At 36.9% G+C, this 23493-nt stretch overlaps 1 protein-coding gene across 7 annotated transcripts in view; it reads right to left on the bottom strand.

The window, feature by feature from the left end:
- Positions 1-3743: 3743 nt before the first annotated feature.
- The window catches only part of C6H14orf39 (chromosome 6 C14orf39 homolog), a 32106-nt gene continuing 12356 nt past the window's right edge, over positions 3744-23493 (bottom strand). For 6 of the 7 annotated variants that reach the window (XM_064659453.1, XM_064659454.1, XM_064659451.1 and 3 more), the window contains 13 exons: positions 20679-20923; positions 20237-20279; positions 19698-19818; positions 18448-18542; positions 13447-13586; positions 12919-12998; positions 10793-10878; positions 10640-10704; positions 9530-9597; positions 7758-7897; positions 7120-7255; positions 5651-5708; positions 3744-4425 (listed from right to left, as the gene is read on the bottom strand). In XM_064659453.1, the coding sequence (XP_064515523.1) occupies positions 4223-4425; positions 5651-5708; positions 7120-7255; positions 7758-7897; positions 9530-9597; positions 10640-10704; positions 10793-10878; positions 12919-12998; positions 13447-13586; positions 18448-18542; positions 19698-19818; positions 20237-20279; positions 20679-20923 (1480 nt within the window). In that variant the 3' untranslated portion in view covers positions 3744-4222. The remainder of the gene's footprint in view (positions 4426-5650; positions 5709-7119; positions 7256-7757; positions 7898-9529; positions 9598-10639; positions 10705-10792; positions 10879-12918; positions 12999-13446; positions 13587-18447; positions 18543-19697; positions 19819-20236; positions 20280-20678; positions 20924-23493) is intronic. The other variant, XM_064659456.1, reaches the window with a different exon arrangement.

The following is a 23493-nucleotide window of genomic DNA, read 5'->3' as shown; positions in this document are numbered from 1 at the left end:
TTTCAGGAGAAAAAAAAGTCAACATTCCAGGTTTGTGTTCCATGGTTATATCCTTCATTCATTTTTTTCAGGCAAAAGGTCACCGAAACATCATGTTTTAAATCATTAAAAGACACAGTCAATCCCCTTTGAAACTAGCCCATAACTTTGAAACCAGAATCCAATTGCCTGTTCAGGCTCATTAGTGTCTTTGGATCCTAATGACCCACTCAGTTGCAGTAAATGAAAAACTAATCCTTGTTTTATGCCATTGGCCGAAAAGGATTAGCCAACTCTTGCTACCCTTGCAATCAGCCTTGCACTGGGGGGATTACAACCATCTAATACTGTAAGTCTACACATTCCAATCTGTTACAATATGTAGCACTTAAAGCTTATTTCCTTGAAATGCTTAAACGTACTAATGCCATAGTGCAAGGTTGTTTTCTTGGGATGCAGGGATTCTTCTACCCCTGCCCCCAAAGCCTGCATGTTGCCCATGCACAGCCAGAGGTGCCCCTGCACTTCCAACGTGAAGTTTTAATTATGTTCATAGGCTTGAAATGAAAAATTAAATAGATATTTTTTCTTCACATAGGGCCCAGACTGGGGAGGCACAATGGACAATGAGGTTATGAACTAATTACCTTGTACTGTGTGGAAAGGCTGCAACTAGGGCTGCAAACCACTGACACTTTTTTTTAATTGACTTTTCATTAATTGTTAGATGTTTAGAATACAGGTGATATTTTTTGCATCCTATTAATAATATGAACATAGAAACAGAGCCATTACTTACTGTTAATGTTATCTAACCAACCCTGTGGGTTGTAACTCCAGTTTTGTAGCACTTTTGTCACTGCAGTTTTTCCAATCCAGAATTCTGGTTGCTCTTGCTATATTACACATAAAATCATTGAGCAATTAGATGAGTCTACAGTGCCATGCCATATGCTTTTTTCCTCTCAAAGTATTCAGACAAGGTATCACTGACAATTTAATATGGCAAAAAGCCAATTTTAACACTCTCAGATGCCCTACTCATACTCAAATACTGAGCAGTGTTTCTGACATAAAATATAAATAACTCCTGTGATTTTATCACCTAAGTATTACATATAACAGCACAACAAAATTTGTCCTACAGAGTGTTATGCTGAGCATATGCACTTTATACTGATAGACTTGGACTGAAGTTACAGAAAATTCATAAATTGCTCTTAACATAAAATTTGATTTTTGAGTGTGAACAGTTTGCTGAAAGTCTAATTTCCTGCCAAAAGTGGTGTGTGAAGCCATAAAACAGCATTCCATGACGATAAGTCTTGTATCCCAAAACTGCTGGAAGTCGTTACATCAGTCTTTACCTCATAGTTGCTACATGGATTTTTGAGCACCAAATTTATCCAGCTGTTGCTTATTTGTTAGCCCAATACCCCCAACTGCTTATAAACATGCTTTACATTTATGCATCAGTAAAACTAACAGTAAAATAGTAGATGGTGCTCCAGACAAGGTGTTATGTTACTTTACAAATTATAATGTTGTGGGTTTTTTTACTGGAAGACCACTTTGCACAACAAGGCATATGTGGAGACATGCTGTCTGTGTTATTTCTGAGCAGAAAAATATCATCTCCATATAGATATTATGTCTGAGGGAGAAACAAAACTGAGGCATCAGTGTCTGTCTCGTCACAGCAGCAGGTAGGAGTGTGAATGTCAGTAGTCACTCTTCAAACATTTTACTCAAGAAATTCGAAAACTGATTTCTTCAAACACCATTTTATTTCCTCACAATTTGGTGACATAAAATATTTGTTATAAATATTTATTTAACCTAATGCAGGGTGGTACACTACCTTTTACGAGGAATTTTTCAAGTGAAGTCGTCTTCTGTCAAAAACTTCATTAAAAACTTAAGTGGAACAGTAGATATATCAGGGCTCTGAACAAACATTTGCCTTCTGAGGAGGATACTCATATAAGAGTCAAAGCCAAACCCCTTCTCTGCTTATTTAAGAGAGGCTTTTTGCTGTTAGTACCTTAGGGCTCGGTTGTGAACCTGAGCTCTGTTTCATGAGGTGCAATACAAGGACAGAACAAAAAGGCAACCCCCACTCCAAGGATTCCCAGCACAAGGGCACAGCATAACCCCATTGCCACCTTGCTGACAGCTGCACTGCTTTTAGGAGATTACAGCTCCCAGCTGCCACTGCCACGGCGCTGATGGAGGTTCCTGGTCTCCAGCTCAGCTGGAGTAACAGGTGTAATACCTGGAATACCTGGAATTTTGCTCTCAAGCAGCTCTCACTACACTGACAAGAGAATCTCTGTCTACACAGCTTTCAGACCAGAGGTGGATGCAGTCAGGTGTGTGTGTAAAGGACAAACTAAAATGATGTTGGTCAGTGAGATACGTTCTGTGTCAGCAATCCAGCAACATGACTGCTATGATTCTATAGGCCAACAAGGGACCATTTTAAGACAGAATTTGACTGATACTAATGAAAAAAACTCAGTGTGTGTTTATTAGCAGTTCATGCCCTTAGATCTCAGTAAAGTATCCCAGATGCTGAGTGGTTGCCTCTTTCAGAGCTCTTTTTCAGCAGCTTTCTCTTTTATGTTATTAATCACCCTATCCAATTTCGGTCAGTAAACATCCCCCAAGACCTAGAACCATGGTTTCTGCCACTCCAACCTGCAGCCTTGGCTTATGGACTTTAATGTCAGAGACATGGATGACAGAATCCATCAGGAGAGGGGAAAGAAAGCTTCAGCCCTAAATAACACAGCCTCAAACTTGCCTCTCCCTTATGTTTTTCACATTGCCAGGTATGCAGCAGATTAGAAAAGCTGAGTCTCACCTCTTATTAGCTGAAGTTCAGCAGGACTTCACTAAAACTTTCTGATTCATCTTCATTTAAAAAAAAAAATCCAACTTTCACAAATCTCTAGGCACTAGTACTTAAGAAAATCTGGGTGTTACAAAAATGGTCCTGAGACATTTAGGAGTTTGGCAGAAAAGAAATAGTGGCATAGATAACCAAGCTTCTGCTCATTTAGGGCTTTGCAGGTGAGCAGAAGGAAAAGGGACTCTACTTCCCTTCTGACATTGTTGACATTTTTTGGCAGACTGTGCAGATTCTATGGACAGGATGCTTTTAGTCCACTTGTTCCACTCAGTCTATGTGCCCCCCTAACTAGTTTGTGCATTTGCAATGTCTCTGTGAAATCTGCTGAATGATGTGATCTTCTATTTTGCTTGCCTGCTGTCAGGAAGGGTGTTTGCTTCATAGTAAATGACCGAGAAACCCAATTCTGTCATAAATTCATAAAGAGCATCCAAAATCAGTAACCTATGCTTCATATGTAACAGAAAAAAAAATATCTCCAAAGTGATCTGGTGTTTCCTTCAAAGGCCATAAATGTGAAAGTTGTGGTGCTAGAGAAGATGGTTCTGAGGGATGCACAGGGCTGTGCTGGCTCAGAACAGTCAGAATTCCTTGCTGAGTAACCCTGATATTGTCTTAAAAGCCATTCTTTCCATAAGAAAAGGCATCTGTGGAGAGCTGAGGGATACACTTGTGCTGACCACAGTTAGACTTTGGGAACTGTCTCTGCCTTTTTTTGAAAGACACTAGATAAAGAGGAAAAAATTTGCTTTCAGTATGTCAGGTGGAAAGACCGAATTTGAAATGTTAAGTATTAGAATTGCAACATTGTTTCACTCCAGATATTAAGAAATACCTACAAAACTTTACATAAAATTAACAAAAATGTTTATTTCAAAATTATAAATCAGCTGTTACACACAGAATGCTTAAAACAGTGTCTTTAACTCAAATTCAGCTTTTACTGCTACAATAAACAGTCACTCTTACTAACACAAGTAATTTAGTTTATATCAGAGGCTGAAAGTAGTCATCTAGATGTTTAGATGCTCTCACACAGATATTGAATTAACTCACTACTGTAAAATGATATTTCTGCTGCTTCTAAGTGCCAATTTGGCAAGAGCATATCATAACATTTTATGAAAAAAACACCTTTAAAAAATAAATAAGAAAAATAAATCTGCATCAACACACACATGTTCTTGCAGTAACTACAGTAATGTATTCTTACATTATTTCTTACAGAAATGAAAGGAGAAGATGAAATGCTTTGTACTTTAACTTCAGAAACTGAAAACATTTGTCAAGGCTAAGTAGGAAAAGAATTTAAAAGGAAGTCAAAGGCATTCAAAAGAGTGTAAATTGCTTTGTATTTTGTAAGGAAGAATGAAAACCTTTCATAGAAGGAGATTGTGATGATCTCTGATCCTGTCCAAATGCAAATGGAAAACTGAAGTCATCTTTTCCATCTCCAAATGCATGAGAAGTTGATTCTGAGGCGAAGGGAAAGGCAAATGCATCCTCACTTTCAGGTTTCCCAAAGAAGCTCCCTGTATGGAATACACATTATATTTATTATTAGATTAAATCTTACTGAGAGAATACTGCATTCAGCATATGTTCCTTTAAAAACACATTATGCCCAACGTCCTGCTGAGCACCCACGTACAGTTGTGTGTTTATTTCTGCACTAGAAATGGTATTTCCAGGAGGTCATTATTAGAATCTACATCGAAGGAAGTGTGAAGTGCTTGAATGATTCAGAACAACAAAACACTTGTGCATGATATATTTTGCAACAGAGCAACAGAGGTCTTTGTAAACAGAATCTACAAAAGTGTTTCTTTAGAGAACAATGTGATCAATCACTGAAATACTTGGAAAAACAAAGCTGCTGACAGAAAAACACTTGAATTTTTATTTAGTAGCACAGAATTCACACACTTAACAACAGCTACATATGCATAAACCCTTATATTCTATACTCATCCAATTTAAAAAAAAGTAGCTTTGCACTTGCAGCACCTCAAAAGAAAAAGATTAGATTACAGTTTCCTTCAGGGAAGTGCTTGATCAGAAGTTTTGATCCTATTGATATACAAAAAATTGGCTTTTCCTTTCAGAAAATCCAGGACTTCACACAGATCATGCAAATGTCTGTGGCTCACTCATACTGAGGGAAAGATACTGTGTATTAAGTCTGATTCTGCTCTTTTGTGCCATTTTTACATTGTGTACTTTCAACAGTTTACATCGATGAAAGTTAGTTTACTATTGAGATTTCTTTAATCAAATGGAAACTTTATTTTCATTTTAGTTGAGGGAGGAAACAAAACCCAAGCAGATGTACTCTTTCCAACTCTAAGCTGGTACCTTTAAGTTAAAGTAGTATTTACCAAGTACTACAGCTTTTTACATTAAAATAACTGTTCTTTTTATCTGTGAAAAAGCTTTGAGAGCTGAATTTTTCTTCTCCCTTGCAGGTCCTCTCAATTTGCTTCAAACACACCTGCCACTACTGCTATTTCTTTCTTTCTCATACCTCTTTTTCTTCCCATGGTGTCTCAGACATTTGAAGCCAAACGTGCAAGGAAAGATTTAAGCTCATCTAAACACAAATGAGCACAATAAACCACTGAGCTACATTATCACACCTGACTGTCCTTTCAAGACAAACAAAGGTGCTCTGCTAAGCAGGATCATGAGCTTGTCAGTCATATAAACACAAGCAGAAGACAGCTGGTCTACACAAGCACGTCTGAGTTTCAGACTTACCAATATCTTTGTGTGGGGACTGAGTGTTCAGGTTTCCCACAGGAAAATTTTCTTCTGCCTGAAAATGTAAACAAATATTCTATTTAACAAATGAGAAAGGCAACAGATAAGCTCTAATGCAGGTATGTAATATGCTCTTTTGCTTTTGGTGAGAAAGACACTGTCTCAGTGTCAGCAGCCTTCACAAAATCTGTATTCAAAGGTGTATATCAGTCCCTAAAGTTGCAAAGGAAACTCTTTGATCAGATAGATTTCATTACAGTTGCAGATATCTGCAAACACACTCCCTCCGTTCTCCTAGAAAAAAACCCACATCAGACTGGTAGCTGTCCAAAAGCTGATCTGGCTAACTGCTGTTGTTTAAACTGAAAAAAACCCAAAATTATTTCATTCTGTGACATTTTAGAAAACCTCTAAGCAACAACACAATTAGTTCCTACTGAGTAGGACCTGCCATTGCCAGAAAGAGTAGCAGGGTAATCACTTGTCACTCTTGAGGAGAGTTCTTACACTACATTTAAAATAGATGCTGAAGTCCTTCAAAACTCCAATCTAACGGCAGAGAATCCCACCTCTGGTACAGTCTGATAATTCTTAGTTTCTGTCACTGAACAGGCACAAAATAATGTGGGTTCTGACAGCACTGCACGACTTACTATCCAACTCATTCCTCAACAATTCACAAACCACTCACCAGTGTGTTCTCTCCTACACAGCTCATGCTACAAGATACCAATAACATGTATCTTGCCAAACACAAAATGAAATGGTGCTTTCCCTCACCCCTGTTTCAGCTTCTGTCCACTGAAACAGGAGATACCTGAGCTCAAATCCCTTATTTGGAAATGGGGTCTGGATCTCCATTGCCAAGTGGTACCTAACTCCTGTCCTAGGCACTGACACACATCCATCCTGGAGCCCCAATTATCTCCCTGTTAACCCAGGAGAGGAAAATTGACTCGGCAGCGCTGCAGTTGGGGAATCTGCAAGGAAAAGGAAGACCTGGATTCCGTTCCTTGTTCCAAATAGTTGTCTACATAGCTCCTCCATTTAAGTATAACTACTCCATATTTGCTGTTCAATGCCCTTAGTAGGTTGTGCTTTCTTCCTTTCTCACTGTTCTTCACCTCATCAAGACCACAGAGGATGTGCATGTGAGCTGGGAATTCTGCTGGAGAACCTAAATTTTGCACTGCAACACTGAACCTTGTGGTAAATCAAGTCACCACTACATTTGCACAAGATCCATCTGAGACAGATTCATACTTGGTCAGAAGTCATCACAGGGGGAATTGCCAGGAAAGGAGTTAAACATTTTCAAAGGACAACAAAGTAAAATTAAGCAAGATATTAAAAAAAAAAATTTACTACAAGATAACTAGTCTGAAAAATCTCATTCACTGTCAATGCTGTTTTCTTCACTTATTTTGCTTTGTGGAAATGTGGCACTCACAAGTAATCATTTTTACCTCATCAGATGAGTTTTGTGCCCCAAACACAGAAGAACCAAAGAAGTTAAAGCCAGGTGACTTCTGGGAGAAGTTCATGAGAGAAAAGAAAGCAGGAGATTTTGATGTTCCTTCTTCACAACCTAAATTTTGAATGCTGTAAATACAGAAAGGAATAAACCATATTAATAGTTTTCTAAGTAATGATGGCTTTTTTTGTTCTATTTTTTTCTTTTTTCTGTTTTTTCACCTTTTTAAATCCCCATAGCTTCCATCAATAATTTCTTTTTGCATCACAGCACAGGTAACACAATTCTTTAAAGCAAAAGTGGTATTCTTACCAATTCTCTACCCTTCTAATAAAAACAACCTATTTAAAGATAGAAATCAGGGGTACAAATATCACTGCAGGAAAAGACAATGTGTCTCATATTTCTAAGCAGAGTCTTGTTCTTTCAAACAGCTTCAAGTGGAAAGGATATTATAAGAAGAAAACCTAATAAATGCCTAGAATAAATTGGAAAAAAAAATCTGAATATTTTCAGACGAGTTTTCTAGAAAATTCTTTCTATAGTATCTTCCAAGAACAGCAGAAAGGCTTATACAATAAACATCAATACAGCTTTTTGCTCAAGACCAAATAAAAGCTGAAATCATACAAGTCAAAGGGAGGTGTTTCAGAGAACTGCATCTTCTTCCCCTTTAAGTCAGGTGTTTTAGGTGTTCTTAAAAATGGTTCTGCACTTTCTTCCACTATGTCAGGATTATCTTCATTTGGATTAAAACACGTGTGTACATCCTATTAAAAAGAAATATACAACAATGTTTATAATGTATAAAATTTCCCAAAATATCATTAGCCCATTTACCTATAAATACATTCATGATATGCTTTAGGTTTAGTTATGTCTCATGAAAAATAAAAGGATTTTAATAAAATGCTCACAGTGACATATTCACCATCCTTAAAACTGTAACCTTAATTTACCCAATTAAAATGGACTTCCTGTGAGTTAAAATTTTCATCCAAAAAATAAAGAAACTTGTGAACTAACATTTTCAACACAAGATGTAATTCTAAAGTATGTCTTAGCATAATGTTTAAGGTCACACTGGAATCCTCTTGATGCTCCCTGGTGAGATAAAGGAACACCACCAGCAGAATATATTTTGGTTGACTGAGATATTTCATCTTCCTCAGAAGATGAGAATAATAATAAATGAGAATGTACACTTGGATTCTGTGCAGCAGTTTCCACCAGACTCAATATTGTTTTAAATATTTCTTCTCCATCAGTTGGTTTCAGGCACCATTCTGTAGTGAATCAACCAGAGGATGAAGAGCATCTCAGACTTGATCTTGTCTACTCGTTGTAGCTGTGTGCTGCTTTGGGTTGGGGTAGAGATTGTGTTCTTCACAGTGGATGGCAGAGGAGATACAGTGATAATTATTCAGGGATGTTTCAGTTACTGCTCACACAACATCAAGGTCTTTTCTGTTTCTCTCCCACTGCTGAGTGGGCTGGAGGTGCACAAGGAATTGTGAGGGGACAAGCTGGGACAGCTGACCCCAACTGACCACAGAGGTACTGCACACCATGTAATGTCATGCTCAGCAATAAAAGTTGTGGGGAAGAAAGAGGAAGAGGGGAATGTTTGGAGTCATGACATCTGCCTTCCCAAGCAACTGTTATGAGTGATGGAGCCCTCTGTTCCTGGAAATGGCTAAACAACTGCCCATAGATAGGACATAATGACTGAATTCCTTATTCTGTTTCACTACATGCACAGCTTTTGCTTTACCTGTTAAATTGTCTCTATCTCAACCCACAGGGTTTTGCATTTTTACCCTTCTGACTCTGTTCCCCTTTCCACTGTGGGGGGCAGGGAGCAAGTGGCTGTGTGGTGCTCAGCTGCTGGTGGGTGTTAAACCACATGTGGATACCACCTACATGTGCAACACAACTGGCTTGAATATTACTTGAATATTATGTGTGCTTGATCTCACATCCAGGCACGCCTGGTAAAAGCAGTGGCAATGGAGCCAGCACTGAGCCTATTTATCACAGTTCTTTGTGAGAAAGAAGTTTCAGAAGCAGTCTTTTTTTTTTAGTGTTTCATCAGCTCACACTGATGAAAATGTTATGCACCAATTGATACAAAAAATATGATGTGCATAGGATAGTCATCCTAAATGGTCTGTTGTTAAAGCAGCAAAAAAACCCTCAGGACACTGATGTGATCAAGAGCAATGATCACTATATTACCAACCAGAGGGTATTGGTTGGCTCCTCACCTGTTGTGTGCCTTATATTGAGTCACTTTGCCAATTTCTGAGACTCACTTCTTGCCAACCGACTCAAACATGTCTAAATATTTTGACTATTGTAAATAAATTAATTACTTATGACATAAGAAATGCTTTGCTTACTTGAGGTATGTGCGAAGATTCCTTTGGCTCATCTGCTTCTTTATCACCACGTTTGGCCTCTTGGTTTGCTGCACAAAAAAAGACAGCACTGTCTGTATTACAGCAGCCTTTTAAACAGGTACATAAAAATTACATTGTGGGAAAGAATCCCTGAGGAGGGTTTACTAAGTTGGCATTGCTATTGCTGAGGAAGTGTTCTGACTGTGGTTTTCATAACAACCCACTCTGTGGCTACATCCATAATAATTACCTCTTGTTCTGCCACTTACTCACTATTGTCAGAGCATTACTCGGGCTGCTTCACGTGTTTTGGTGTGTTCTCTAAACCTACCCATTGTTCCCTGAGAGTGCTGTGTTTGTCTAATCCAGCCATTGCCCTCTGAGAGTGCTAAATACCAGTCAATAGAAACCGGGTGGGGACAATATAAAAAGCACATCCGTGTGACAGCGATGAAGTGTTTAAAGGAGGATGAGAAACGAGAGGGAATGTTATCAGACTTTCTGCTCTAAGCTTCAGGTCATGCAACATCTCAGGCACTGTGGGTTAAGGACACTGTGTTTCAGGACACAGAAGTAGTGTCCTATTTATAAAAAAATATAGACTATAACCTTTTACATGCATGTAAATTGGCAGTGGAATTAGAAAAAAAAAATTTAAACTGAAGTTCAGTACCTTGTAATCTCAAAAACTGTAGGTGTGTTTCTAACTACCCTGTTTTGTTTCTGTAAACATTCTGTATGTTTTTCTCCAGTTAATTTTTGTCATTAACAATCTTAATGTGATGATTCCAGATTCCTAAATGACTGGGTTTATTATACCCCTTTTCTTTGCATTTTCTCCTGCCTCCTGGGCAGATTTTGAGACTGGATTTCATTTTACACAATTAATTTGAGACTAGAGTAAGAACTTACAGGAGCTGTTGGAAGCTTCCATTCATTGGCAATGGTCAATGCAGAATGAATCTGCCTGTCTGCTATACTCACAGTTTGAACTAAGTAATCAAAGTGGGAAAGGAATACAAATGGTGGCCCTCTTAACACCAGAATGAAAATTTGGTCCATAGAATTATATGATCCAGCCTTATAAAAAAAATTGCAGTGGTACCTTACCCATTACTGCCTTTTTACTCTCAAACTGCTGACTGGAAGTCAACTGCTTTGGAGGATTTGTCACTCTAAAAGACAAAAATTATTGTTTGTCTAAATATGAATTACTTCCAAAAACCTCAGCCTTAAGAATGAAAACTACTTTATTAAAGTTACCTGAATTTCATAGGGGTTTGTATGCTTGCTATTGATGGAACTTGGGCAATTCGTGGGTTATTGGTCCCTGCGGTGTCAATAACCATCTAAAAGGCAGAAGAAAAATTCAAATGAAGCAGCAAATGAAATTGTCACTTCAACAGTATCACTTTAATTTCTTCTTACACTGTGGAAATGCCTTCTTTTAACCAGGAATTAAGGATCAGGCAATGTAAAAAAAACCCCTACCTTTTTGCCTGTATTTCCATTATCTACATTTTGACAGCATGATACCCAAAATCACTTCTATAATTTTTTATAAAGTCTTAGTCACAACACTGATAACTAGATGTGAATAATTAACTCCTCTGTGACACAAATAATGTTATGTAATTTATGAACTTTATCCAGGTTTGCTGCTGCTGCTTCTCAACACAAAAAGGGCTGGGCCAGGCCTGCCTCTGCCACTGAAGGCTGATGTGAGCATGTACATCAGTCTCAGTCAGCACAGATCTCATGTGTGGATTGAAAAACTGCAGAAAACATGGAAGTACTCCCACCTCACAGATTTTTATCAGATCAAAAGCCCTAACTCTTATATCTAGGGTGTCTTTGTGCCTTAAGGGCAGAGTGGCACCAGGGTTCTATACCTCTGCATCAGATAACACATTATTTCACAGGGAGCATCTAGTTCTGGTTTATTTTTAATTTACAAAATGTACCAATCTGAATTCAGTTCAGGATAGGGGACTAAAGGGCTGGTTCTGCATTATCTGTCTGCCACTCAACTCCTGAAGTTTACAGCACACCTTCTCTGAAGCATAGCAACCTTTCTTCCAATCTTATTTTGCCTCAGACTCCATCTTCTTTTCCTTGTTGTCATCATCCTTTCTGAAAGTTCTCTTAACCTTGACTTACTGCTTCTCAGTATTGTCTAAGTGCAATTCTAAGTCCTAGATTTCCAGCCTCATCTCTAGATTACCCTGGCAACAGCCCCTTCCATCATCCTTGTCATGTCCAACTCCCTCAGCCAGTCACAAATGAGAATTGCTTGAAATTTCTTCTGGCCTCGTTCCACTCAGCCTGGCCACTGCCCTTCATGTTGTCTTATATTATGAAGACACTGTCTTCTCCCACAAGCTCCACTCTACACCATTTAGTGATTCCCTCGTTTAGTCCTTCAGTTCCTTTGAAATTCTTAAGAAAATCACAACTGGTTCTGTTTAATTTTAGCTTGATTTTTATTGTTCAATAACATTTGGGTTTAAATAGAACGAGTGAGGTGCCCCTTAGAAAGAAGGTTTTGATATGGAAGCTTCCCTGAGCTTCTGCACAGCAAACACAATCACAAACTATTTACTTTGTCTCCTATGGCCTTCCCTTATCTGAGTACTCCTTCAATACCTTAACAATCTATTGTTCCTATCAGTGTCCTTGCTCTCTATGAGACTACTAGTGGTTTTCACAACTGTGCAAGCTGTTCCTCCAACTTGTTTCGAGGTTGGTTGATTGTGTTTGAATATTTAAGATACAAATACACTTCACCATTTCATAAAAATGCCATATGAAATCTGTGCTTACGGGTGAGAGACAGAAAATGGACTTGTGGACTCCTGCAGTGTACAAAGCAGGGTTGTTCATGGTTTTATTCCTGTCAGCCCAGATTTTTGTCTCTGGTTAAACCTCAGAACTGAGCTGTTAACTGTAGGCACACCTGTACAGCATCCTGCACACTTAGTCCTTTATGAAATCCTTCATTATGGAGTAGATGGCTGACAAGTCATCAGGAAGAGAAGATTATGCTCCTCCTTTAAAACTCCAAAAATTTGCTACACAAAACCAAGTGAATCTACAAAGGTTATTCTAAATTTTAAAAACTATTACACAAAATTAGTTGGAAAGGTGGAGCACCTCAAGTTTGACATGAGAATGCTTTGCAAGAGCAAACATATTTTCAGAATGAAAAGGCACCAAAGAAAGATTTCTGTTGTCATTACCAAATAATAGCAGATTACCAAGATTACAGGGTTGGCAGGTTTCATGTAAGATATTATAGCACAAGGCATGTTTGAAGTGTTTTAAATTTAAACCATCACATAAAACAGATTATATAATCTCATGTTTTTACCAGTGGGAGAGCTACATACCTCTGACAAATTTTCTGCAAGATTGGAGGAACTGCTAGTGGCAACTGAAAGTTCCATTGTTTTTTCTTCGTCTTCTCTCCCTAAATTAATAAATATCATGTAATATTATCAATAGGATTAAGTATCCAAAGCATGGCATTGTTAAACTAAACTTGGGAACAACGATTATAAATTTTCCTTTCAATACAGAGCGAAAAGAAAATTATCACAAAATATGAAAGTATTAATCAAATAATAGTTAATATTTGCTGTACTAATGCAAACAGTGCTAAAGGCATGTTTCAGATTTTTCTGGCAGCATGCATCAGGTGTGTCTGTCATGTTACTTTACTCATTGCATAGGTATGAGAGGAGCCAGACAGAAGATTTCCTGAACATAAAGATGGGTAAGCACCCAACTTCCACTGAAAACTTGGCTTCAACTGTCACAGTAGGAGCAGTTCACTAGATTTGTTGTTGTGCATTATCCATTCATTTACACAAAAATAATCCAAAATCCTCACTGAGAAATCATTAAACACACTGCACCTGTTTCTGGTTGTTGATTTGAGAATCTAATACTCTGTACAGACTGGACCAATTTCTGAGGAATGTGTAGGACAGGTAATGGTTTACACCACTGGTGTTTCTCTTTTGGCAAAGGTGAGTGTTCAGGTTCTTCAAACACCCTAAACAGAATTAAATTTAAAATCATTAAGTTGCAAGAGAAAAGAAACCATAAAATATAACTGCTTCAAATAAGTGTAGTTTTCAAGGGAGTTGGATGTTGTCAGTGAGGTTCTACCACTTCCAGCACCAGTAGTTGATAAAAATTGACGTTTTCTTTAAATAATATCAGACAGAGAATATCACTGAAAAAAAGAAACCACCAAGTAGTAACAAGCCAATCATAAGAACACTGATGACTTAAATTTTGTCAGTATCAAAGAAAAGAATTAGTAGTTTGAAATTTGACACTTTGAATAAAGTACATCATTATTGTAGTTCTGAAATCACATTTTCACATTTAAAAACACTTTTTCTCTCTCTCTGAGATTGTCTGGAATACTCACACTACACATACACAAAAGAGAAAACTGCAGCAAGTGTTTTCACTTGTGGGGTAATTATCTGTGTAGGGTAAATAGCTCTTTACAGTGGAGAAAGACAGAGGTTAGCAGAACAATGAAGGGTAAAGTGGCTATTTGGCACAGGAACGTTTACCATTTTTTAAAATAATGAGTTCTATTCTATTTTCTCTCTGGCATTCTTGCTTAGTGCCTCTGTGCTTCTAGCTACAACATCTGGTCTGTTACTGACTGAACAATGCTGGTCAGAACAAATAAAGAACTGAGTCAGTCTGTTGGTTCTTCCTGAAATGTTCCATAAACAAAAATAAGATAAAATGTAGGATGTTTTTGTAAGACAATGTGGAGTAAAATTAGTGATACTAATAAAAAATACCAACTAGAAGCACTGGTTAAGATACATGGGCCTAACACATTAAATTCATACCCATACCTGTGCTCACATAAAACTGTGAATGCACCTCAGACAAGTAACTGATGAAAAGGACCATTTTCACATGTAGTTACATATACACCTGGTGCTGTGCTGGACTGAGAGCTAACAAACCATACAAACCATATACCACCTAACACAGCAATCAAAAGAACCCTACGAATATTAGAGATTTTTTAAACAATTGTATCTTTTAGTTACACTGATTATAGATAAACTTGTGTCAAGACTGAATATTACAGGAAATAAGATGTGTGTACAGCTGGTGCATCTTTAAATTCAGATGCAGGGAGCATAAAGACAAGGAGAAATCAAAACACAGCTAAGCACAGAACTCTGGCTAAAACTGCCTCACTTTGTTCAAAGTGGTTTATTCGACCACTTTACCACAATCATCATTCAAAGATCAATGGAACAAGGCTGCAGTGGTTAAGGTCATCAGCTAGACAGCCATAGACAGTCTAATAAGGGTGGGGGTTTTTGTTGTTTGGGTTTTTTTTTTCTTTTGTTTTGGATTTTTTTTTCACAGAATTTAGGATGCTAAGTTATGTTTTTAAAAGTTCTTGCAGTCACTTTCCATGTGCTCCTGTAAAGCCTAGCAGACAACTCTACCTTTCTAAAGATTTAGTCTCCATTAAATATATTCCCCATATTCTCCATAAAAAATATTCTTTCACAACACATATCTATTCAGAAGAATGTATCAAAGGCAGTTACAAACCAGACTCAGAAGCTCTTAAATATGCACTTTTTGAGTAACAGAGCTCGCAGTTAAACTTCATGCATATGCAATACAGCTGTTCCCTTCCCTCCCCAAAAACACTGTTGAAAAATAAACCATGGGCATCTTCTCTGACATAATTAATAACCACTGGAAGAAAAATCAAACTGCAAACTGAAGCTCAAAACAGTCCAAATTGCAGTAGCAAGAAAGAGCATTTGTCTTCTTTCTCTGCTTCATTGTTAGTAGACATCTGAGTAGATAAAAAAATCTTTATCTTGATCCATACTGCAAAACAGGGAACGTTTTTTAAAGTGTGAAGAAAAAAATAGATATTCTTAAATCAAAATAAAGTGGCATTTTCTTAGTAATAGTTTCTTCATTGTGGCATAACAAAGCCCAAAGATTAATATTACTTCATTTTCACTATAGGAATCAAGTGTATTTGATCAGACATATGAAGAATCACACCTGATTCCTGTGGTATTTACAAGACTCTCCTGAAGTCATGTTCAGTATTCTCATGAGGAGAATGCCAGCAATTCCTTTGGGAAGCAGGACTTTAAATCACTAGTAGCTAATAACTGCCTAGGAGGTTTGGTGAGCACAGGGTTGCCTCTTCATATATGTTTACACTGGAAGCCCTGAAACAACTTTTTAAGTACTTTTCCAAGAATTATATTACCAAGTTTTTTCTTTGATCAGTAAAAGTTAATCTCTTGCAACGCAAAGGTACTGAAAGAGCAGCAATAATCTGCCATGGGATATCTTTTATGTGAAGTTTTTGCAAAAAGCTCTCTCTTGGAACATAAGAAGTGGAATTAATATATGACCAAATTGGAAAAAGAATAAATACAGAATTACAGAATAATGAAATTAAAGCTCCCTCAAACATTTTAGAAAAGCAGAGAGAATGGACATGATATGTGCTGTAGCACAGTTCAAGATATCAGCCTTTCTACGTAATAAATATAATCTCTAATTGAGAAATCAAGACTAGGGCTTCAAAAGAGTTGGGTCCTATTTGGTGGCTGATGAGAACTCTTGATTTGCAGATTTTACCTATGATGACTGTCAGTGTAACTGGTGAACTATGAAAGCCCACAAATCAGAGAGAACAGCTGGTATGAGCAGAGGCACCTGTGTTTGGCACTCAGCCTTATCAATAACTGACCAGCCAGCAGTAAACAATTCCAACTAAAATGTTCCAGGCCTTTTAAAAGAACATTTACCACTTCCATTCTCCTGCCCAAAGGAGAACATATAAATCAGCACCTATTCATTGACTTGCAAGTTGGTTTCTTGTCTTGTAGCCCTCTAAAGCATTTCATGGGTATTAATTTGTACATTGTTCTGCTCAGTGCTTTCATTGCTCTCTTTAGTTCTTTCCCCTGATGCTGCTGGTTTCATGCTGGTCTGGATCAGTTCATGGAGATTCACAGTACAATTCCCTTTTTTTCTGCTTATTTTGTGGCAGATGAAGATATCTCCTCTTCACAAAGATTTCTTTGCTCAGTAGTATCTTTGTAGTGACTGCAGGACAGCTCAAGAAACTACAGCCTTTGGCACCCACATTCTGCTGTTGTATTTTTGTACATTGCCTTGAGTCTGCAAAAGTTTTATTTCACGTCTCATTTTCTCAATATATTTTCTATTTGTTTTTTTTTTCCTTACAGTGTTTATGCTCACAGCTTCATAATACGCTCATTTTTAACATCAGTAGTTATTTAAACAGTTACTTCAATGCTTTCTAGTGAAGACTTCTTTTAATAAATTGATGTCAAATAGGGGTTTTAAAAACCATTTTATGCCATTTTCTACAGGCCTTTATGTTGTGGATATTTTTGACATAAAAAAAACTTCAAAACCCTTTAAAATTTACTCTAGGAAAAACTTATTAATTAATAATCAGGTTCTGGTCTGATAACACTTGCTATATCACAGAAGTGCACACATGGAGGTTAAAAGGCACTGTGAGTTAGGGTAGTGTAAAAGGCTTACATCACCTTCTATCCATGATGCAGCCCATGGAATTATTGCTGCAGTTAGAGCTCCAAAAAGATCTGCTGGTGTGCAATGCAGACACAGCTACAGGTGGAGGTACAAGCACCTGAAGGCTCCATGACAGGGAGATAAATGTAGAAATGGCAGGTCTGGCAGTGCACCCCATGGATTCCTTTCCACGAGGAGCCTGTCTGAGGGATTCTTACACCTCCATACCCAGAGCACAGACCTCTGCCTCTTATAATAAGTCCCTAATTGGCTTTTTTTGCTCTGCAGACTGAACACACATGAGTTTCTTTGAAAATTCAAAGGGAATGCTTCCCATCTTTTATTTCACTTTGTCTTAAAACTAATGGGGTTTCTTGTTTCCCCGTGTTTCTGTTCTTGCCAATTATAAAAGCTTACATAAGGAGGTAGAACGGGTGTAAAGGCTTAAAAAAAAATCATCTGTATGATTTGTAGGTAAGGAGATATTAAAGAACTAAAAAATCCCTGTGGAAAGGATCTTAGGGATGACATATTTCTACAGATATATTCCACTAAATCCCTGTTTAAAGCCCCAAAAATATTCTTTTTCAAGTGCACCATGACATAAAATCACTCAGACAAAATCTTTTGGACGTATTTTTGCTTTAAAGTGGATTTTGATCTAGAAGTGTCAGCTCAATGGGAGATGTTTCAACATTCACAAGGACTCCAGATAAGTGCAAGATAGTCCTGATGGTGATTTTCAGTCATTGTAATTGAGCTCAAATTAAAGTGAGTCCCAGCTGTAAATGATCGCTGACTAATTTACTAAGCCATTAATCCTGTCTATGAAACTTTCACTCATGCTTGTTTTTAAGAACTAAATTAAGAGTTGAATTTCTGAAGTAGTTCAGAGGTGAAGACAACTGACTTGTGGAACCCTGACTCTTTTCCCCAAATATGCATTTAATAGAGTTGATGTATTTTATCTCTGTTATGTATTTTATCTCTGACTGCACAGTCACTGTAGTTGCATTCAAAACTTGTAACACTACTCATACAGATTTCTCAGAGTAGCTGAGGAGCAAAGGTTTCTACAAAATACTTTAGAATAGTATTTTTTTTGATACATTGAGCTTCCAAAAATCAAAATTTGCCACCATCTTAATCCCCAGAAATATAAAACTTTTAAAATTGCATAGTTAAATGACATGATCAGGGTTAGAGAAGCTTGCCACTTCATTTTTAGCAACAATCTGTGTTTTGTAGCACTCTCTGTGTAATGCTGAGATACCACTCTGAATAAAAGCAAGGAAAAAAATAATTTTGAAGTGCACCTTTCTTTAAACTCCTTTGGTTTCTCGAGACTTTTTTGATTTTTTCCTTCAATCATTTCAGAGTTATCTTGATCTTCTGTAGCCGCTTCAAGTCTCTTAAAAGATGAAGAACAAATAGCATAAAAATTGACAAAATTTTAAATATTATAGCTATGTGCTACAAAAGTTTTCTAAACCTGACAAATCACTGCACAGTAATAGAGTTTTTGCAGCCAAGACATTCTGAAAAAATAAACAGAACAAGGTTAAAGAGAGGAACTTCCATGTTTGTTCCAGTTCTTACAGTTTTGGAACATGGGCACTGTTCTGTTCAGAACCTGGAGCTCCCTACATGGTTTCCTTCAAAGCCATAAGCAAATTCACCTCATCCCTTCTCTACTGTATGTTTATATAGCACACATCACCTTAGGAACTTTAGTCTAGGACTGTGTGTGTCAAACAGGATCACTAAATATTAAATATAAAACCAGAGGACACCACTTGTGCACAACATGCTTCTATCAGCACGGGGCAGTAAATGGAGTCCTTGATCAGCTGTTTCAGAGAGGTAAAAGCACCCAGATGCAATGCTATAAAAAATTACTAAACCTTTACAAGATTGGCCTACTGGGCTACTCAGGCTTAAAACAGACCTTTTACAGAGGACTGGGTCCAACTGCTGCACTGACAAAATCCCTTTTATTTTTTGAAGATCATCCCTTTGAAATCAGTGCTTCTTCTAGTCAGTGGAACTGTATTGATCCCCTGCCTAAAATCAGCCAGTTTTACCTCTGAGGGTTATATACCCACACATTTATTTGGGGGGGAAAAAAAAAAAAAGAAAAGAAAAAAAAGAAGGAAAGTGGGGATTTCCATTATTGTTGTTGTAAAGCATATTTAGTTAAACACAAACCCTTAAAAACCAGTAGGGCCTGTGAAAGCTGTACACTCAAGCCCTGGGGCTCACCAAGGAGTGTCCCTGCACTGCTTTCAAGTGTCTTCTCTTGAGATAACACCAAAGTCCTCGTGACACAGTGCCTTGACAGGAACTCTGGCATAGGCAGAAAGCAAGCTTTGAGAGCCTTTACATTCATGGACCCCTCTTCTCTAAGAAAACATATGTGATGCTACAGAAACATATGACTGGAATCATCCTCTTGGCCTGTGTGCTTGAAAATACACCACTTTTTTTTATGTTTCAGAAAATATGATGGCAGCATGTATAACTGCATAACGTGTATTTCTAGAAAATAAAATTAAAATACAGTTACCTTTTCTAAAGAACCAATCTTCATTTCTAATTCATCTGCTTCTTTTTTCAGTTTGACGAGTTCTTGTGCAGCAACAGTGGCAAGATGTAACATTTCCTGTGTTTTTTGCTTCGAAGATGCACTTTCATGTTATGGACTATATATTTGAACAACATGCATTTTTTTTTCTGGCAAGGGATACCACCAGATCACTGACCCCTCTGTGCCATAAGTGCAAATGCCAGAGGTGCAGAAAGCTCTGACAAGTCTACATTTCTTTGCCAAATCTTCAAATCTAACTTCAGTTAACCTTCTCCTAAACAAAGAGTTTTCGTGGATATGTTATTAAATTAAATTTTTTATTCTCTCTCTGGAAAATGCTCCCATAAATTTAAACTGAAGTGTATTATTTGACCTTTGATTTTCTCACAGAGAAATGCTGATGCTGCCACTCTAAAGATAAATATGTAAATAATTAGTCTTTTCTAATAGAAAGTTGTGAAAGGTAAATTTAAACTTTTTTCCCTGCTAACTGCACAAACATTACAAATAAAGGATACATGTGCACAGACCAATCATTTACAGATTTAAAAGGAACAGCCTCTGCAGAAATAAAATTTAATTTCAGAACATTAATTAACAAACCTAATTTTCTTAACAAATATAAGATAAATTAATAGATCAGGAGCACGTTACTTAGTATAGATAACAGAAATTGCAGTGTAACAGTAATGCCATTAACTTGCACTAAAAAGATACTAAAATTAAATTTAAAAGTCTGAGAGCCTCGATCTAAAGGATTCTTAGAACATTTTTACCCCAAGAAACCCAATGACAAACCTCTCCCCATTACATTTAGGAGTTGAAGAAAGGAATATTACTATATATACTCTAAATTTTTCTTTGCTACAGATTTTTTTTCCTAAAAATAGTGTAACACAAAGAATATATTTTATTAGCTTAAAGGAAACTGTGGCAAATGAGAGAACTTCTGTATGGCACCTTTAATGTGCAGTGCACTGCCAATAGGCTTTAGTGTAAAAACATTGATAAGAGCTGTACCCAGATCCAAGCGAGCATCTTCCTTCCACTTGTATTTTTTCCAGTGTTTCAAAACTCTCTTTTGGATTTCTTCAACTTCCTCCTTTTTTTTGTAATGCCTCTGGGCAAAAGCAGTCCCTGCATATTTTTTGTGGTGTTCCTCCAAAACCTCCTTATACTGGGTTATGCAATCCTCATACATTTTCCTATAAAAATATACACATAATTTAATTTTTTTTCACATGAACTCATTGTTCATAAGGAAAAAAACTATTAGTTTATGGCATCAGCTCTGATGGGAAAAAAAAAGTTGGATTACATTTAATATGCCACTCTTTGGTTTTATTTTTTATTTTCTAGCTATTTTCAAGGAATACTATGTTGTATGTAAAAAAGAACACAGTTGTGATGTAAAAACCAGTCAAACCTCACTGTTCTGAAAGGAATGTAGACCATAGCACATTCAAAGTCAGCCTGGCAGATGGCAAACATATTTTTTCCTGTGTCATTATCATGAAACTCACTTCAGGCCAAAGTCTCTACTGGTGTTTATTGGCACAACTCCCTCAGTTTCAGTGGAATTGTATCAAACCTACAGTTAAAGAGAATTTGGCCAAACACCCCATATTTAGAGCAGCCTGATGCACCACTGGACTAAGAGCTGCCTCCAAGGAGATGCTGAGTAATCTCTGGCTGACTCAGGGAAGCCTTAAACACACATATGAGTCACACTAAAACAATAGGACTATTCACACTTAAGGCTAAGCAAACACTTAAATGTTTAAATGGCAAAGAGCCAGAATGCTCAGCTTCTTGTAGGGCTGCCCTGTAAATTAATGTTACACTAATATAATTTCACTGGCATCATGTGAGCACACAGCTATGAGTTACTAAGGTAGGTAACATCAATTAATGTTCATGACACTCTTAAAACTCTCAATCAGCTTTTTAAAAAATTGTACTGTAAAAACTAACAAATACCAGAAGTAACAGGATGCAACTCATCACATAAAGCAGAAAATTTAGGCATGTGCAAAATACATAATAAGAGCATGATGGTGAGTGTTTCTGCAGATGGCAGATGTTAATAAAGAGGTATCACAGCTGGGTGTAAATTACTTAGGAAAAATGTTTAAAGTAGTGACAATTTCTTAAGACCACTATGCTATGGATGGCCATAAATACTGCTCTGTGAAAAACAGATTTTGGGAAAAGAATATGAAGTTAATAAAGAGGTTAATAAATGAGGTATGTTAATAAAGAGGTATCACAGCTACAGACATCCAGCATACACTGTTAACACTAAATAGTCATTTAATTGGGAAAGAAATAATACACAGAGTTCCTTGATATTACAATAGGCCAATATAAAATCATAGGAGGTAAAGGAAATGTCATCCTGTAGGAAAAGGTTAGGTGAGCAATACAGAGGGACAAATTTAAAAATATTAAGTTATTAGTACACCCATAGATTAGCAAGAAATTACTTTATGGAAAACATTATGACTCATAACAGCAACTAAAGCCAGAGAGCCATCTCTTTACCTGCCCCATGAATAGAGGCTGCATTAAGGAACAGCTCTCTCTGCTTGCAAAGCAGACAGTATTTCTCTCTAAGGAACACATTTTACCTCAAACTTTTACTAATCACTTAATTGCAGCAGGACTGAAAGGCTGCATTTGTCAGCCCTGGCTGCCCGCTGGCAATCCCAGACAATGGGAGAGAGAAAAACTTGTGTCCAAACTCAAGGCTAGAAAATCCTGCTCTTACAAAAGGAAAACAAAAGTCACGGGGCAAAAAACAGGAAGATTTTAGTTTTCAGATCAAACTACACTCCAGGCACTGGTTCCTGTTAAACTGATTGAAGTACAATACACTTCAGGGAAAAGAAGTGGTAGGTCAACACTGTGAAACCTAGGAATTGACACTTCCCAAAATTCACATAGAAAATTACACTAATCTATCTGTTTTTCTACACAAGTGGTCTCAGGAATCTAAGTTTCTTGATTTACTTGATATTTCTGTTTAATGTACAAAATTTCCCAGGTATGAAAGATGAAAAATATTCAATTCTATTTAATTAAATAAATGCTACAAAACTAGCTGAGGAAAAAAAAAATTTGCTAATATAAAATTTAGAATACATTACAAATAAATTTAAACAATACAAATAAGTAAAATAATTTGTTGTAGCAGATAACATTTCAGGCTTCTGAATACAATCCTAAAACTTTATATTCTTTTCCCAGAATCTATTTTTCTCAGATTAATGTTTACAGCCATATATAGTGTAGTAGTCCTAAGAAATTGTCACTGCTTTTAATATTTTTCCTAAGTAATTTATATCTTACAGTTTGTGCAGATAACACAGAAGTATTTAGAATTCAGCACTGTTCACATTAAAGTCATTAGAAAAAGTTTTAATCTAATTGCAGTGTGAAAGGGGCAGTTCTCACAAACCCCCTAAACATTATGTAGATGGCAATTTATTTCTCTTTCCTTCTTCAGATCACTTTTTTCAGGATAAACTTCCAGTTCATATGAGCATTCTTCTATGTTCTTGAAACCAACAACAATGAAAAAATGTGGAACGTTTGTAAAACCTACATAAGTGCCTAATTAAACACAAACTGATCTGCCCATCTTTTAAAAACATCTTTCCATCTAAAGAAGCATGTCCTGAGTGCCCACAACTCCCAGGCTGAAAAGCACATTCAGCTCATAAAGTTCTAAATATACTGATTTTTCTTCCTAATTTAAATATTTAGAATTTGC

This window comes from Pseudopipra pipra, chromosome 6, assembly GCF_036250125.1.
Source record: "Pseudopipra pipra isolate bDixPip1 chromosome 6, bDixPip1.hap1, whole genome shotgun sequence".
In the NCBI taxonomy this organism is placed as follows: domain Eukaryota; kingdom Metazoa; phylum Chordata; class Aves; order Passeriformes; family Pipridae; genus Pseudopipra; species Pseudopipra pipra.
The sequence above is the reverse complement of the archived record's forward strand: the minus strand, read 5'-3'. Positions and strand labels throughout refer to the sequence as shown.